Source organism: Ambystoma mexicanum, chromosome 2p (genome assembly GCF_040938575.1).
Source record: "Ambystoma mexicanum isolate Mex_15411 chromosome 2p, UKY_AmexF1_1, whole genome shotgun sequence".
Classification (NCBI taxonomy): Eukaryota; Metazoa; Chordata; class Amphibia; order Caudata; family Ambystomatidae; genus Ambystoma; species Ambystoma mexicanum.
Genome location: NC_090923.1, coordinates 1,441,525,952 through 1,441,544,017, shown reverse-complemented (window position 1 = coordinate 1,441,544,017; position 18,066 = coordinate 1,441,525,952). Strand labels below are relative to the sequence as shown.

The 18,066-nt window shown below is 45.8% G+C and overlaps 1 protein-coding gene across 7 annotated transcripts in view; it reads left to right on the top strand.

Annotated features, from left to right (window-relative positions):
• LOC138567600 (uncharacterized) overlaps window positions 1-18,066 on the top strand; it is a 1,191,853-nt gene that overhangs the window by 1,134,578 nt on the left and 39,209 nt on the right. The window contains exon 17 of one of the 7 annotated variants that reach the window (XM_069645991.1): window positions 8,358-8,690. The exons of 5 other annotated variants lie outside the window; for them this stretch is intronic. In XM_069645991.1, coding sequence (XP_069502092.1) covers window positions 8,358-8,440 — 83 coding nt within the window. In that variant the 3' untranslated portion in view covers window positions 8,441-8,690. Of the gene's footprint in view, window positions 1-8,357; window positions 8,691-18,066 lie in introns of those variants that run through there. One more of the 7 variants, XM_069645990.1, reaches the window with a different exon arrangement.

The following is an 18,066-nucleotide window of genomic DNA, read 5'->3' as shown; positions in this document are numbered from 1 at the left end:
CATCGTCTGGTGAAAGAATTCATGAAGGGACTGTTCAGATCGTTCCCGCCGGTGAAGGCTCCGGCCCCGGCGTGGGAGCTCAACGTGGTGCTGACCAAGCTCATGGGACCTCCGTTCGAGCCTCTGCATTCGGCTCCGTTGAAGTTCTTGTCGTGGAAAACAGCGTTTCTTGTGGCCATCACCTCCGCACGAAGAGTGGGAGAGATCCAGGCCCTTTCCTGCAAGCCCCCGTACTTGACTTTTCACGACACGAGGGTAGTTCTCAGGACGCACCCCTCCTTCATGCCCAAGGTGCTGTCGGACTTCCACCTCAACGAGCCCTTGGTGTTGCCTGTTTTCTTCCCGTCGCCTTCGTCGCCGACCGAAAGGACTTTGCACTCGCTGGATGTGGCTAGAGCGCTGAAGTTTTACGTGGACCGCACAAAGTGTTTTCGGAAGACGTCACAACTTTTTGTGAACTTTGGACCTGTCAATCAGGGGAAGGCTCTCTCAAAGGCCTCCATTTCCAGATGGTTCTCCGGCTGTATCATGTACTGTCATCGGTTGGCAAACCGACTAGTGCCTGGCCGTCCGAGAACCCATTCCACCAGAGCGATCGCAGCTACCACGGCGTTCCTATCTGGTGTGCCCTTGCTGGACATCTGCAGGGCTGCTACATGGAGGTCGACGCACACCTTCACGAAATTCTACTGCGTCGATCGGGATTCCAGGGAGGAGTCCAGGGTCGGCTAAGCAGTGCTGCGCAATCTGTTCGCCTAAGGTGAGCCTGGTGAGGAGGTAAGAATTGCTTAATGTTGAGTTTGATGTAATGCTTAATGTTGAGCCTTTGCCACCTCCCGTGGTTGTGCATGTGGGTACTGCTATGTATTCTTTATTCATGAGCATGTGAATCCATGCCAGACCCCAGCTGGAGAAGGAACAAGTTACTTACCTGTAACTGTTGTTCTCGAGCATGGGTCTGGCATGGATTCACATGCGAACCCTCCCGCCTACCCCTCTGCGGCTCTTCACTTGGTCATACTGCCACTTCACGTGCTACCAAATCTGAAGATGGCTGCCAGAGGTGGGGCTTAGGTAGAGGGCAGTCATTGGCTGTGGTCAGTATGACGCAGAGATCAGTGATTGGTTACTACTACAAAAGACAGATCAGAAACAAAACTGATACTGATTTTTTCTTTACAGAGGATTCCCAGCCTGACGACGGGGAATATTCATGAGCATGTGAATCCATGCCAGACCCATGCTGGAGAACAACAGTTACAGGTAAGTAACTTGTTCCATACACTACCTGAACAAGAGAGGCGGTATATGGTCACTGTCCCTGTGCAGAGAGGCAAAGCAGCTTTGGTTCTGGGCAATACAAGAAGGAATCGCTCTTCTGGCAGTTCATCTAGTCAGAGAAAAGAACACAGTGGTAGACACTCTGATCAGGCAGAGCACGATCTCCCACGAGTGGGAACTAGCTTATGAAGTCCTTATGGAGATCATCCCCCTTTGGGTAACCCCTCAATTGGATCTGTTCATGACCAGTGTCAACAGGAAGTGCAAACCTTTCTGTTCCAGGGAATTTCCCCAAAGAGGACCGCTAAGGATGGTGGCTTGGGAGTTTCCACTGCTGTATGCATTTCCGCCAGTCCCCGTCATTCCTCATGTCATCAGGAGGTTGAGGAAGTTCGAGAAAACCATGATCTTGATTGCTCCAGCTAGGCCCAGGAGAACGTGGTACCCGGACCTACTGGAAATGGTCATCTGCCCTCCAATTTGTCTTTCCCAAAAAGAGTACCTACTCTCACAGGAAGGAGGTCGCATTCTTCCATCTAAAGAGGAGGAGAAACTACATTTGCTAGACCCAAAAAGGTCACTAAGCTACTACATTACAAGGACTGCAAGTATTCTCCAAAGTGATCGACTTTTCATTGGTTATGCTCGCCAAAGGCTGGGCATGGCAGTCACAAAACAAACAGTCTCTAGATGGATTGTAATATGCATGACAGAGAGTTACTCGTTAACAGGCAAATATTCGCCTGTAGGTTTGAGGGCACATTCCACTAGAGGGGTGGCTACTTCTTCAGCTCTGGAAAGAGGTGTGCCGGTGCAAGACTTTTGTAGAGCGCAACCTGGTCATCCCTTCACACATTTATTAAATTATACTGTGTAGATTCCTTTTCAGGAGAGGAAACCACATTTGGCAAGACCTTTCTCCATAATATAAACAAATAGGCAAATTCTTGGCACCCGCCTCCTAAGTTAAACTGCTTTGGCAGTCTATCAAAGATGAGGAATACATGTGAATACACAATGCATTTGAAGAACACGTTACTTACCCATGGTAACGTTCTTTCGACTGGATGTTCTTCTCACATATTCCTCATCGTCCTCCCATCCATCCCCTCTTGCCTGCCTAGAATTCACATCAAGATTGTCTCGTATGCCAGCACCGACTTCACGAGAGACGCTGCAGAGGCCATCGGGGACCAAGACTCAACGCTGCACGATGCTCGACCCCATGAAAAAAGAAAAATCCTGAAGCAAGCATACTTCAATATCAAAGATGAGGAATACGTGGGAGGACCATCCAGTCGAAAGAACATTACCTCGGGTAAGTAACTTGTTCTTCTGGGGGAAAAACATTCCCATCGGACCATACTGTGGATGACTGTGTTTTAGAGGTAAGGTCCTAGGTAAAACTTTGTTCAAGCCCAATGGGTTCATTGCGTCCAACAGGTGTACCCAATAGAGTTCTCTCTGTGACAACTGCTTTGCCATATCTCCTCTCAGCAAGGCATGCACTACCTCTAAAATGACACATCTCAATTGAGCTGTGGTATGCCGGTTATCACGGAAGTGCCAGATTTGCGGTGCTCAGATTTAATTTGTTCTCCGTCCATCTTTCTTTGGCTTTTTGTATAGTTTGACCCACATAATTTTTCCCACACGGGCATCTCAATGCGTAAATGACCACATAATATTTCCTGCATGGGCCTCTCAGTGCGCAAATGATGTTTTTACTGTCACATGTTGCGTAGTCCCTGGGTTGGATTTTCCTTCCAGTGTTAGTGTGAGGAATTCGACCATTCGCATGGGGAGTGGACGCTTGCCTGGACTTTTTTGAAGTTTTGAAATGAAAATTAATGATGGGAGAGTAACCTCAGAAAATGTGTGGGGCTGATCCGCACACATTTTCCTCTGCTCACCACACAACAAACACATTGGGGCTTATTACGGGTCCAGCAGTACCCGTGCCTGTGCTATCGGCAGGTTGCCGCCAGACCCGTAAATATTTACAGGCGCCTGACTTCCCAGTGCCATCGAGGGATGGCAACCCCAGCGGCTCGGAAAGTCAGGTGCCGGTAAAATGTTGTTCCCCATTCTGATAGAGTCCATGACTCTATGGGAATGGGGACACGGAAGCACTGTCACCGTTGTTAATGATGCCAGTGCCTCTGTGACGGGTCTGGCTACCGGGGCCGCTGTGCCCGGCAGGGACAGACCTGTCAGGCATGGCGGGTCCGGCAGGCAGACCTGTAATATACCGGTCCGGAAACAACGGTGCCGGTAAGCTTACCGGCACCCTTGTTTCCGGACCGGCAGGGTCTGAATGAAGCCCATAGTCGTATGTACTCCAGGCGCAGTCTCTGTCACATTTAGCTGGAATGTGACATTCACAGGAACATCAAAGCATCTCAGGAAGGGGGAAGGCAACACATTCCTTTGACCATGGCCAGCCTGATTAAAATATCAAAGGCTCCATGGATCTTCCATCTCTATTGTCTAAGTTTGGCTGGTGGCAGCGCATACTGATGAGAGTTAAGTTAGGCAAGCCTGCAGAAGGGGCTTTCTTGCAGAACTGACAAAAGGTGACAGGTAACCCAGCACCTCTTTGATATGCAATGTGTCAACTTGAAGCTAGCTCCCACCCCTCTGTATGAAGGGCAGTGAATGGCATGCCTGGGACAACTATTTATAGTAGGCAACCCCTGCTGGGGAACCCCCTTTCAGAGGGAAGAAGTATGTGATTTTATGGAGACAGAAGTCTGTTCTCACTACAAACTTCAAGGGAGACCTGCGCTTTGATCGAGTCACAGAGAACTTAATTAACCAGAGAGACACTTTGATCCACAACAGACAGGAAGATGGGTGGGACTTAGTAGTACATGTTGTCACCCCTTACCTTTCCTGTTGCAAAGCACTCTGGTTATGACCTCACGCATAACAGAAGATTGTTGGTGGGGAACCAGGATTGATTCATTAAGGTAGCCTTAGCCTGCACCAATCACTAGGGCCCATTTGGCTTTAAAAGAGGGCTGAGCCCCTCACTTAGCAGAGCATCCGATGACTTAGTAAGAAGGACGACTAATTTGGACCCAGGCTGAAGGTACAGTCTGCCTTACAGCTTCTGCCAGTGAAGGAAGGCCAGGATTTACAAGAGGGAAGCAAGATCCCTCCCCATAACATCTCCCAGGGAACAGAGGGAGAGACCGGACTCGGAGGACCCGTCCAGCAGCTCCAGAACTGGAACCCAACCAGCACACAGCGTGCCCTGCTAGGTTCTGCCAGCAAGCTTCCTAATGGGGGAGGGAGTGCGAGAGAGTCTCTGAACAAAGGACAAGGCCATTGCCTGCAAACACTCTCCTCCGTTGTGGGCCGTCTGCCTTAAAGGATGACACAAGCCATGTTTAGAAGCTAGGAGGAGTGCCACAACAAGTATCAACCAGCGTCCATCTTTTAAGACATTTTCGAGACAGTTAAGCCCTCGAACCACGACTAGCTTGCACCACTGACTGTTGTCACGCTGGAGTCACTAAAGCCATCCAAGACACCTCGACCAGCGTTCCAGATCAAACAACCAGCACAGAGGCAACGATTCTTGACCCTGAGCCGCCATGTAGGCCAGCCTGCAGCCATCCGTCCAGCCTCGCTTGCCGAACTGCCTGCCGCCTGATACCCGGAGCTGTCTCCCATCTTGAACTCTGTCGTAGGAGCTGCAAAACATCCTGGAACCGACTCAACGCTGTCGAGGATCAAGATCATCCCAAGTACCCGGTACATTATGATTTTGTCCACCTGGTCCTTCTCCGAAGGCCCTGTGAGAAACCTGAAGGTGTCGCCCTAGCCAGTCTCTGGGGATCTGCCATCCAGGTGGCCAGGACATGGCCGTCGCTATTGGATCCAGTTCCTGGGGGTGAACCAGTGAGGGAGGATCACTTTGATGGGGGGTCCTCTGGGACACCAACGGGTGAGATGTGGTATCCCCCTTCTTTCAACACCTTTTCGACATGGAGCATGTCGACGCTGATAAGCGGGAGCGAGGGAAACTCCTGCTACCATGGGACCGGCCTTGACTCCAGCGAAGAAGCAAGCCAAGCATTTTTCACAGCCTTTGAGTCGCCGATATGAACCAGGCTGTGGTGAATGGAAGACGCAAAGTGGCAAAATGAACTAAGTTCACAAGAACTGTAAAAGTGTTGAGGGGAGACCAGCTGCAGAAGGAACCGGCACCACGTGGGTGATATCTCCAGAGACTCTGGTGGATCCCTGAGTGAATCAAACTACAGAAACCAGAAGGCCGTAGGACAGCTGCCAAGTTAGGTTAAAGTGATCCTACAGGAGATCTAGGAAAATCCCTGTACAGTCGAAAGACTTTGATCTACGAAATTGAGAAAGCAAGGGACATGAATCCCACAAACTAATGTGAATGTGAAGTTGGCAAGTGTAAACCAGGAAGAGGGGTGGTGATGAAAAGGGGGCAAGATCTAAAGTCCCAAGAAACAGTGTGTTGACAAAGCTGAACCCGGCCTAGGGATGTCCACTGGAACTGTTCAAAAAGACAAAGATTTGTGAGCGAAGCAAAAGCCATAGTGATCCCAGAGGCGGAAGGCTAAAAGTAAAGAGGGGTCAGTGCCTGGAAGAGGAGGACCCAGGGGTGAAGAATACTCACCTTAAGTAAAACCAGGAAACAAACTTTCATTTGTTGAAGAAACTAAAGTTTATTTGTTTGAATTTTCAGGCACTCGAAGTTAAAAGATTTTCAAGTGAAACGAGAGTTGGCCATCGAGACTCCTGATAAACTGGAACAAGAACTGTCCACTCGTGCTGGGGAAGCTCGAGTGAGTGCTGTGCTCCAAGATCCCACCTTACCCTGTGTTCAAAACGTGGGGAAGGGAGAACCAAGCTACTGCATCCTGACATATTATTTATAAACACTTCTCTCCTTTTCTTTAAAACCATCCCACACCATTTTTTGTGTTAGTTGTAAGGTTGGCAGTAGGTTTCTTAGTATAGGCCCTTTTCATTTGACACAACGCCACAAGGACTGCCTTATTTTCATTTGATGGTCAACGCTTGCTCCCATCTTAGATTTAGGTTAGGTGTTTTTCCAAACCTACATACAGTTTAATGAACACCCTTGAACTGTGATCACTTGTCTGTCTTTACTGTTGCCACCATGAGTTCCTCACAGCCCCTAGTGACATTTACGACCCCTTGCTCCCTTGGTGCTGAAATCAAATAACCTTGAACAGTTAAGACTGATTGCTTTACCGACTACCCTCCTGTCCAGAGTGCATCCCTTTCCTTTGTGAAACTGTCTGTCCTCTGTGTTCCTTTAAAGGGTAGCCGCATTTTGTAGTGTGCTAGAACTGCCTGTTGTAATATTACTAAAGTAGATATTTGTATGCAACCTTGACTGGACAGTCCCTTTCATAATTTGGGAATAATTGTATTTTCGCTGTGTTGCAACTACCAAACGATCCACAACCATGCGGAGATGAACCTGCCGTTCCGTCCACGTTACCAAAATTGGACAAGGAGGTTTATAATGTACTTATGTTTCCAATCTGTTTGGATCCCTTCTGCTGTACTAGAGGTGTGGGTCTTTTTGATGGAGTGTATTATTCACGTCTGTAGGTTTCCTGTAAATATTTTTCAGCAGACCGCCCTCTATAAATCTGGACATTACATGAAGGTAGTGGATATTACGGTCCCCTACTTCCATGGTGAACTTAATAATAAGTAATTGTTAAGATAAGAATTAGACAATCAATGTTGGTGTTTTGTCTCAAAATGGAACATGAAGATGTTGGGATGTGTTGGGGCCACTGAGGAGCCCATGGATGTCCCAGATATTTGTAGATAGAACTTGCCTTAATTTCTGAAGTAGTTGTTGTAGAGAATTAGGTTGATCAATTCAATAGCGAAAATCCTGTGAATCTGAACCACCTTGTGTTTCAATAAGAAACATTCCATAGCCTAAATTCCCTCTCCATGGGCGATTGAAGTAAAGAGGCTGCTCACATCCAAGGAAAATAAAATAAGTTCTGTATCTGTAAGTTCCAATTAGTTCAAGAGATGTAAGAAGTGTGAAGCATCCTTCAGGTAAGTACAGGTGCGTTGTACCAAAGGTTGTAAGGTTGTATCCAGGTAGACGGCTAGTGACAAACACTTTCTGTTCCAGCCACAATTGGTCTGAATGGCAGATTAGTCCGATTGTTGTGAACTTTTGGAAGCACGCAAAACATTGGGGTTACCAGAGACATCTTAAGGAGAAGCTCTGCTGTACATGTAGTTATCCATTTGTAATCCAATGCCTTGGCTATGACTTCTTCAATCATATTTCTAATTGGTGGTAAAGCATCATTATCCAATATGAGATATGGTCTGGGGTCCTGTAGCAAGTTCAAACAACCCTCATGATACAGTGAAGTATCCATAACAATTAGAGCTCCCCCTTTATCTGCTGGTTTCATCATAATTGATGTGTCTTCCGCGAACTCATTCAGGAGTTTGAGTTGATGTGTCCTTATATTGCTTTTTTTGTTCAAATTGTAATTGATTTTCTTGAGGTATGAGTTTTCTATTCCAGATTTGTTGATGTTGAACAAGTAGATGTAATGTTAGAAATTCTCCTGTAAGAATGACAAGTGATGACCATATAGTAATGAGCACTACTTTGTATTTTGAGTTAGGAGGGATCTCGGTAGAAACTGCTTTTTATGCTTGACAATTGTTGATCCAATATAGATTAATTTTGCCACATGATTACTTTCCAAAATTCGGATATTCAGATATTTGTTTTTGAGTTGGTAGGGATCAAGAGAGAAATTGTTTTTTATGCTTGATAAGTGATGATTCAAGAATGATGGCAAGGTGCGCACTCTGGTTCCCAGTCAAGTTTTCCTGCTATAGCAACAAATGGTCTTCTCCTCCAAACGTTTTCTTGACTCCATCAATCATCATGGAGGCTGTGTTTCTTTTCAAGCGTGTATAGTTGCATTTCCTTTTCAGGTGTTTCAGGTTAATTCACATTGATGTCTCTAAGGATTCTGGTACTTGTATTTTCTCACTTTTTCCAATTGCAGGTGACTGGGAAACAACTCCCTCCAGAGCACAGGTACAAGAATCCTTGAAGTCAATTAACCTGCCACACCGGAAAAGGAAATGAAGACACGCCTGAAAAAGCAAAGTAACAGAGCCTCCCCGAAGATTGCTGGAGTTATGAAAACGTGCGTTTGGAGGAGAAGCTAAACTTGACTGGCAACAGAGCGCCTGCCTTACCAATCTTTAAACATAAGTGATGATTCAATACTGATGAATCTCTCCCTATGATTACTTTCTAGAAATCTTTGAAAAATTGCCCCTGATGAAGATAGACTATTCTCGAAACGCGTTGCACTATATCAATAAATATATGTTGTATTAAATTATCACTGTTTTACAGTTGTGATCTAATTTTAATTTGAGAAACCACTTTTGGTATAATATGAAACACAAACTGTTAAGCTGTATGAAATTGATGTGCACAAGAAATTGATTGAAGGTTTGGCTGATTTCCTTCAGCTGGTGATAGTGTGCAGGGGACGCAAGTTCCATTATTTTGGGAACTCTTTTTTTTCTGTTTTGTTGTCATTACCGAATCATGTGTCAGGGTTAGCTTTCTCTCCCGTGCACCTTAAGATTGTAAACCACATTTTAGTAACACCTTAAAATACCCTTACAAATATTAACAAATCTAACAGGAGTGCATTGTACAATTTATTTTGGTATAACTTTTGCACCCATTCGGGTTGACACAGCTGGTACATTTGCACCCGAACACCGGATATTGTAATTTTCTAAAATCAGTTCTTCAACTACTAAATCGGCTAAAACATTAGCCTTTATTGAAGAAGAAGCTCATTGAATTTTAGACCTAATCACAGACATCGATCGAGATAAAATTTCAGAGGAAAATCCTGACAGGTTAATCAACAAACTAGGGAGGTTAATCAACAAACTACAGAGGTAAATTAGGAGAGAGAGCTCACAGAACCTCCATGCAACTACTCTGACACAATATAATAAGTCACAGAGAATCCCCAGAGGCCTGAGGGTTTACCTCCACCCCACTCTTTGTAAAGAGAATCAAGAATTTGTGAAGAGGTGGGAGCAGATTTTGAATACATGCTCACTTGACTTGATCTTGCTAACCATAGAGGAATTATCGAAATCCCTGTCAGATATCAACCAAGGAATTCATGAGATTAAGGAACAACTACAAGTGTTAAAATCAGGAGAGGAGTTGAAAACATCTTGGAGGATACTAACTTGAAATTAGAATTCTATCTTAAGGATATCGAACAACTAAGATCAGGAAATTCCGTAGTTTGAGGGAGGCATGGTATCAGAAATAGACACTGACACAAGAGCTGCAAGTTTCAAAACCTTTATTGATGGTTTAAAAGGGGCTTGAAAACTCCTATCTTGCCCTATAACTAAAATGGGAGTAGGGCAAGAAAAACAAAAAATAAATACAGTCCTAAGTCAAGATAAAATGGCATATACTAATAAACCTATTGCCTGCCCTCTTTCTCATACAATAAATGTGAAAATGGAAAATCGGTGTTAAAAAAAAATGTCAGTATGGCTGAGTAATTCCCATCCCCACGTTTTGTAGTACGGGGTAAGGTGGCACACTTGGGCCCTGCGACACACTCTGGCTTTGGACACAAGGATGCAGTTTGTTTCGTGGACCAAGGCCCACTTGTCCCTCCACGAAGAGTCACCTTTTAACTTGTAATAAAGTTCAACAAAAGTTTGTTTCCTTCTGGTTACCACATTTCAGTTCAGGTTTCCCTCTGCTTGGCTCAAACCTTTCAATCACAAGTTGTATGGGTTCCCTTTCCCAAGTTTCAAGCACACCTTCATAGGCTTACCTCCGTCAGGCTAGAGCCTCATTTCACTTTCCTTCTGCTGTTGAAGAATTTAGAAACTGCAAGGCTTTTGCTCTTACCTCGGTATGACCACTGCGACCTTAAACGTCATTTTTTCTCTCCTACACCAAGGCCTCTTGGTAAATGTAGTTTCGAGCATAGTACTTATTTCAAAGTTCAAAGATATCACTCGCATCCAGGTTTCGTTTCTCTCTGCCGAGATCAAACCTAACATCCGTTCAAATCTTGTATCTCAGTTTATTTCTCTTCCTGCCGCTTCTACAGCATCAGACATTTCACAGAGACTTTCGATTGTACAATTTTCGTTCGCCCGACCACTCTGCAACTTTGCATTTTTAAGTTAGTTATTTACAGTGCATTGGCTTTCTTTCACATCTTATCGGCACATACGCAACCTTTATTCATGGGATATTATTGCCATCAAGTTTCATCTAGCACAGACCAGACTTTCATTGCTTTCATCAACTCACTGGCTGTGTTAATTCATTTTCATCTTTTGCAGCTTTGATCCTGGAGTCAAATCTGATACCACAACTGCTGCTGCACCTCCCCAACTCTGTCGTTCACCCGGGATGGTGGCTGGTATCCTTGAAACATAAGAGGTTAGTCTCTTCTCTCTGTCCGAGCTTCCTTGCGCAACCTTCGAGGCCCTTCGGAGGAAACGATCTCTCGCCAGGGTGTCCAAGGTTTATGCGTACCTCGGTTCAGTCCCTCGGCCTGCCGCTCTGCTACGCTTGGTACGCTCTCGCCCTGGAAGAACTGCTCCTTCTCGTGCCTCGTCTTGCTCAGATTGTCTGTTTTCCACCTTTTAACCATGTGGGGAGAGCTAATAGGTACCAGGTGTTTGTAATTAAGATCAAGTGCCTGACCCTACCTGATCTTATTAGTGGGACATGTCCAATGTATTGCCTGGACGATACTCTTTTTAGCCTCCGATCTCCTATTCCTCGGCACAATGTTTGTTTAGGAAAGGGGGGGATCTCGGAAGTTGGAATATCGTATAAAATAGGATGGGACAGGAGTATTTGGGAAAGGGGGATACCATGTCTTGCCCTCGGGTGTTCTTCCCCCACTCCTCGAGAACCCCTCACCCAGCTGATCGTCCCGCACTTGTCCCCTCCCCCAGGGTCTGGATCCAAAGGCGATGGGCATGGCCTGGCCACCTGAGTAAGGGAGCCCTGGGGTTTAGGCAGTGAAACACCCTCTGGTTTTTCACAGCAGGGACACCTTGGACTAAGCGAGAGACATGGTCTAATCATTCAGTACAAAAAAGAAGGTGGGTGAGGCGCGCACTCCCGGTCCTGGTCAATTGAACCTGTTGTAAAAAATAAGTAGCTGGGTCAAATCCCAAAATGGACAAAAATTCCCCTGGTTAGATCCCTTCTGCTGCAATTCAGGTACTTAGTAATAACAGGGTTAGATCCCTGGCTGCAAATCAGGTACTCGGTAATAACAGGGTTAGATCCCTCGGCTGCATTTCTGTGGTCTGTAGTTGTTCTCCTCTTAGCGCTTTCTTATCTCAAATAATCATCAGGGAGGCTGTTGAGCAGGTGTGTCTAATTAGACTCAAAGGATTCTGGTAGCTGTAGTGAAAACGTTTTTTTTCTATTCAGGTGACCAGCAACCGACACCCCTCCAAAGCACAAGTCCTTCCCAAATTTGGGGGAGGGGAGAGAACCATCTTTATGATTCTCCAAAGTGGGGCACAGTCACTTGTGCTTTGGAGGGGTGTATATATATTTGTCCATTTTGGGATTTTACCCAGCTACTTATTTTCTACAACAGGTTCAATTGACCAGGACCGGGAGTGCGCGCCTCACCCACCTTCTTTTTTGTACTGAATGCTATGGGAGTCCCAGGCTCCAGAGGCAGCGCCACGGGGTGACTGTGCCACACTTTGGAGAATCATAAAGATGGTTCTCTCCCCTCCCCCAAATTTGGGAAGGACTTGTGCTTTGGAGGGGTGTCGGTTGCTGGTCACCTGAACAGAAAAAAACGTTTTCACTACAGCTACCAGAATCCTTTGAGTCTAATTAGACACACCTGCTCAACAGCCTCCCTGATGATTATTTGAGATAAGAAAGCGCTAGGAGGAGAACAACTACAGACCACAGAACTGCAGCCGAGGGAGCTAACCCTGTTATTACTGAGTACCTGATTTGCAGCAAGGGATCTAACCCTGTTAATACTGAATACCTGATTTGCAGCAGAAGGGATCTAACCCTGTGAATATTTGTCCATTTTGGGATTTTACCCAGCTACTTATTTTCTACAACAGGTTCAATTGACCAGGACCGGGAGTGCGCGCATCACCTACCTTCTTTTTTGTACTGAATGCTATGGGAGTCCCGGGCTCCAGAGGCAGCGCCACGGGGTGACTGTGCCCCACTTTGGAGAATCATAAAGATGGTTCTCTCCCCTCCCCCAAATTTGGGAAGGACTTGTGCTTTGGAGGGGTGTCGGTTGCTGGTCACCTGAACAGAAAAAAACGTTTTCACTACAGCTACCAGAATCCTTTGAGTCTAATTAGACACACCTGCTCAACAGCCTCCCTGATGATTATTTGAGATAAGAAAGCGCTAGGAGGAGAACAACTACAGACCACAGAACTGCAGCCGAGGGATCTAACCCTGTTATTACTGAGTACCTGATTTGCAGCAAGGGATCTAACCCTGTTAATACTGAATACCTGATTTGCAGCAGAAGGGATCTAACCCTGTGAATATTTGTCCATTTTGGGATTTTACCCAGCTACTTATTTTCTACAACAGGTTCAATTGACCAGGACCGGGAGTGCGCGCCTCATCCACCTTCTTTTTTGTACTGAATGCTATGGGAGTCCCGGGCTCCAGAGGCAGCGCCACGGGGTGACTGTGCCCCACTTTGGAGAATCATAAAGATGGTTCTCTCCCCTCCCCCAAATTTGGGAAGGACTTGTGCTTTGGAGGGGTGTCGGTTGCTGGTCACCTGAACAGAAAAAAACGTTTTCACTACAGCTACCAGAATCCTTTGAGTCTAATTAGACACACCTGCTCAACAGCCTCCCTGATGATTATTTGAGATAAGAAAGCGCTAGGAGGAGAACAACTACAGACCACAGAACTGCAGACGAGGGATCTAACCCTGTTATTACTGAGTACCTGATTTGCAGCAAGGGATCTAACCCTTTTAATACTGAATACCTGATTTGCAGCAGAAGGGATCTAACCCTGTGAATATTTGTCCGTTTTTGGGATTTTACCCAGCTACTTATTTTCTACAACAGGTTCAATTGACCAGGACCGGGAGTGCGCGCCTCACCCACCTTCTTTTTTGTACTGAATGCTATGGGAGTCCCGGGCTCCAGAGGCAGCGCCACGGGGTGACTCTGCCCCACTTTGGAGAATCATAAAGATGGTTCTCTCCCCTCCCCCAAATTTGGGAAGGACTTGTGCTTTGGAGGGGTGTCGGTTGCTGGTCACCTGAACAGAAAAAAACATTTTCACTACAGCTACCAGAATCCTTTGAGTCTAATTAGACACACCTGCTCAACAGCCTCCCTGATGATTATTTGAGATAAGAAAGCGCTAGGAGGAGAACAACTACAGACCACAGAACTGCAGCTGAGGGATCTAACCCTGTTATTACTGAGTACCTGATTTGCAGCAAGGGATCTAACCCTGTTAATACTGAATACCTGATTTGCAGCAGAAGGGATCTAACCCTGTGAATATTTGTCCATTTTGGGATTTTACCCAGCTACTTATCTTCTACAACAGGTTCAATTGACCAGGACCGGGAGTGCGCGCCTCACCCACCTTCTTTTTTGTATTGAATGCTATGGGAGTCCCGGGCTCCAGAGGCAGCGCCACGGGGTGACTGTGCCCCACTTTGGAGAATCATAAAGATGGTTCTCTCCCCTCCCCCAAATTTGGGAAGGACTTGTGCTTTGGAGGGGTGTCGGTTGCTGGTCACCTGAACAGAAAAAAACGTTTTCACTACAGCTACCAGAATCCTTTGAGTCTAATTAGACACACCTGCTCAACAGCCTCCCTGATGATTATTTGAGATAAGAAAGCGCTAGGAGGAGAACAACTACAGACCACAGAACTGCAGCCGAGGGATCTAACCCTGTTATTACTGAGTACCTGATTTGCAGCAAGGGATCTAACCCTGTTAATACTGAATACCTGATTTGCAGCAGAAGGGATCTAACCCTGTGAATATTTGTCCATTTTGGGATTTTACCCAGCTACTTATTTTCTACAACAGGTTCAATTGACCAGGACCGGGAGTGCGCGCCTCACCCACCTTCTTTTTTGTACTGAATGCTATGGGAGTCCCGGGCTCCAGAGGCAGCGCCACGGGGTGACTGTGCCCCACTTTGGAGAATCATAAAGATGGTTCTCTCCCCTCCCCCAAATTTGGGAAGGACTTGTGCTTTGGAGGGGTGTCGGTTGCTGGTCACCTGAACAGAAAAAAACGTTTTCACTACAGCTACCAGAATCCTTTGAGTCTAATTAGACACACCTGCTCAACAGCCTCCCTGATGATTATTTGAGATAAGAAAGCGCTAGGAGGAGAACAACTACAGACCACAGAACTGCAGCCGAGGGATCTAACCCTGTTATTACTGAGTACCTGATTTGCAGCAAGGGATCTAACCCTGTTAATACTGAATACCTGATTTGCAGCAGAAGGGATCTAACCCTGTGAATATTTGTCCATTTTGGGATTTTACCCAGCTACTTATTTTCTACAACAGGTTCAATTGACCAGGACCGGGAGTGCGCGCCTCACCCACCTTCTTTTTTGTACTGAACGCTATGGGAGTCCCGGGCTCCAGAGGCAGCGCCACGGGGTGACTGTGCCCCACTTTGGAGAATCATAAAGATGGTTCTCTCCCCTCCCCCAAATTTGGGAAGGACTTGTGCTTTGGAGGGGTGTCGGTTGCTGGTCACCTGAACAGAAAAAAACGTTTTCACTACAGCTACCAGAATCCTTTGAGTCTAATTAGACACACCTGCTCAACAGCCTCCCTGATGATTATTTGAGATAAGAAAGCGCTAGGAGGAGAACAACTACAGACCACAGAACTGCAGCCGAGGGATCTAACCCTGTTATTACTGAGTACCTGATTTGCAGCAAGGGATCTAACCCTGTTAATACTGAATACCTGATTTGCAGCAGAAGGGATCTAACCCTGTGAATATTTGTCCATTTTGGGATTTTACCCAGCTACTTATTTTCTACAACAGGTTCAATTGACCAGGACCGGGAGTGCGCGCCTCACCCACCTTCTTTTTTGTACTGAATGCTATGGGAGTCCCGGGCTCCAGAGGCAGCGCCACGGGGTGACTGTGCCCCACTTTGGAGAATCATAAAGATGGTTCTCTCCCCTCCCCCAAATTTGGGAAGGACTTGTGCTTTGGAGGGGTGTCGGTTGCTGGTCACCTGAACAGAAAAAAACGTTTTCACTACAGCTACCAGAATCCTTTGAGTCTAATTAGACACACCTGCTCAACAGCCTCCCTGATGATTATTTGAGATAAGAAAGCGCTAGGAGGAGAACAACTACAGACCACAGAACTGCAGCCGAGGGATCTAACCCTGTTATTACTGAGTACCTGATTTGCAGCAAGGGATCTAACCCTGTTAATACTGAATACCTGATTTGCAGCAGAAGGGATCTAACCCTGTGACTATTTGTCCATTTTGAAATTTTACCCAGCTACTTATTTTCTACAACAGGTTCAATTGACCAGGACCGGGAGTGCGCGCCTCACCCACCTTCTTTTTTGTACTGAATGGTCTAATCATGGCAAGACTTTTATAACAACAGCAGACCAAAGCCAAATAGACAGTCACCAACATCTGGAAATACAGATAGTAGTGAAGTCACCAGTGAAGAGGGAGACATTATCCCAAGAGCATACCCAACTGTTACCACACAAGCTTTGATTATATCACAGACTCAACCAGTGACCAGTACCTCATTGTCTACAACAGCACCCACACCTTTTTTTAGACGGCACAAGACCAGAAGAGAGCAAAAGAAACCAAAGAGTAAGAAACAAATGACTGAATCGATAGTTATGAACATTTGTTCGAAGTCATTTTCAAAAACACAGATGGATACACTTAACTTGGGGCTGTCATTCAGACCTATAAACTATACCTCTAATTTTGAGGAGGATGTTAACTTGTTTAAGTTAGTGAGGAAGATGGAATTGAAAGTTTTCTTTGGATCATTTCCAGAGGTCCAAGAAAGATCAGTCTCATTTGATTATCTGGAAATGAAATCAAAAAGCAAATTTCATCCTGAAGTCAATCACCCTTACTTCACATGTTTAAACTTATTTTTTTTAAAACCTTTATTTAATTGGCAGGTCAGTACAGTGTACACGGTTAAGAGGGAACCACATTTCAGGGCATCATACAAATCAATAACATGGGCTATAAGACAAGTATTGAGCACACATCATACCATAGGTATAATACACAACCATTTTTGTTACAGGTTACATTTAGGGGTCAATCAACGGTGAGATAAAGGCAGGTGAACTTATGTTGCTTTCAGATTGTCTAATTAAGTATCCACAGAATTCGGACCAGATATTTCTGGGTCTAGAGTGCTGGGCGAGAGAGTTTATATATTCTTCCTCGCAGGTCTGGGTCCAAGTAAGCGCTATCAGCCACATTGCGAAAGATGAAGAGGGTTGTTTCCAACATTGCAGGACACATTTCTTTGCCACCATACAGCTAATGTTCAAAAACGCTGATATATTTTTGATATTAATGTCACTCCACACTCCAAACAGCACTCCCAGCGGGTCTGGATGCACTGTGTTCCCCACAATGTCAGATGGGGCCCGCAGAAACTCACCCCAAAACTCACTGCAAACTTTACTGCAAGTCCAGAACATATGTATGTAATCAGCCGGCTGAGTTAGACATCTAGTGCAAATATGTCTTGTTGCGATTAAACTTACTGAGCCTGTGAGGGGTGTAGTACAGCCGATTTAACAGTTTGTATTTTATGCATCGGTATCGAGAATTAAGGGAGACCCTACGTTTATGAGAGCACATTTTCTTCCATTTGTCATCGGTAATCGCGCAGTGGAGTTCATCTTCCCATTCATTGCGTGCTGAGGGAGGCAGGTCGAGGGTTTTAGCTAGTAATAACTTATATAATGAGGAGGTTATCCCCCGGGCACCCCTTGAATTTGCTATGTACTGTATTTCGGGTGTATCTGGTGGTTCGTTAGGATAGCACAGCCACATAGTTCGAGTTGCAGTTCGAATTCTCAAATATTACAGCATTTCCAACGGCGACCCAGTGTGTCCAGTGTGCCAGGTCTGTGGGGTGATGAATTTACCATCAATGAAAAAATTGTGCAATGCTTGGTGTCCCAGTGTCAGCAAGTGTTGGGCTAGGAGCTTGTCTTGCATGGGTGCTAGTCTGGGGAATCCCCAAATGGGAAGCCGCTTATAATAAGGGCTTAGTTCCGCCGTGGGATGTAGCAACCACTTCCATACAAGTAGAGTAGCCATGGTGGGATCGAATGGTGAATCGTCCCTGTACGTGCGATGCATGATCAGTGATTTAGGGTTCAAATCAGCTGTCACCAGTTTCTCTAGTTTAATGTGGGGCGGGGAGACAGCTTCGGAATACCAATATGTGGCAAATTGGGCCTGTGCTGCCATCCAGTACATATTTAGATTAGGTACCGTAAAACCCCCCCTCTCATATGGTAGGGTCAAGTGTGGTCATGTGTGCCCACTTTTTACGAACTGCCCCGGCATGCCATAGGAATTGTGTGCACATCTTATGGTGCTCCTCAAAGTACTTCTTCCAGGGCCATATTGGTACATTCGC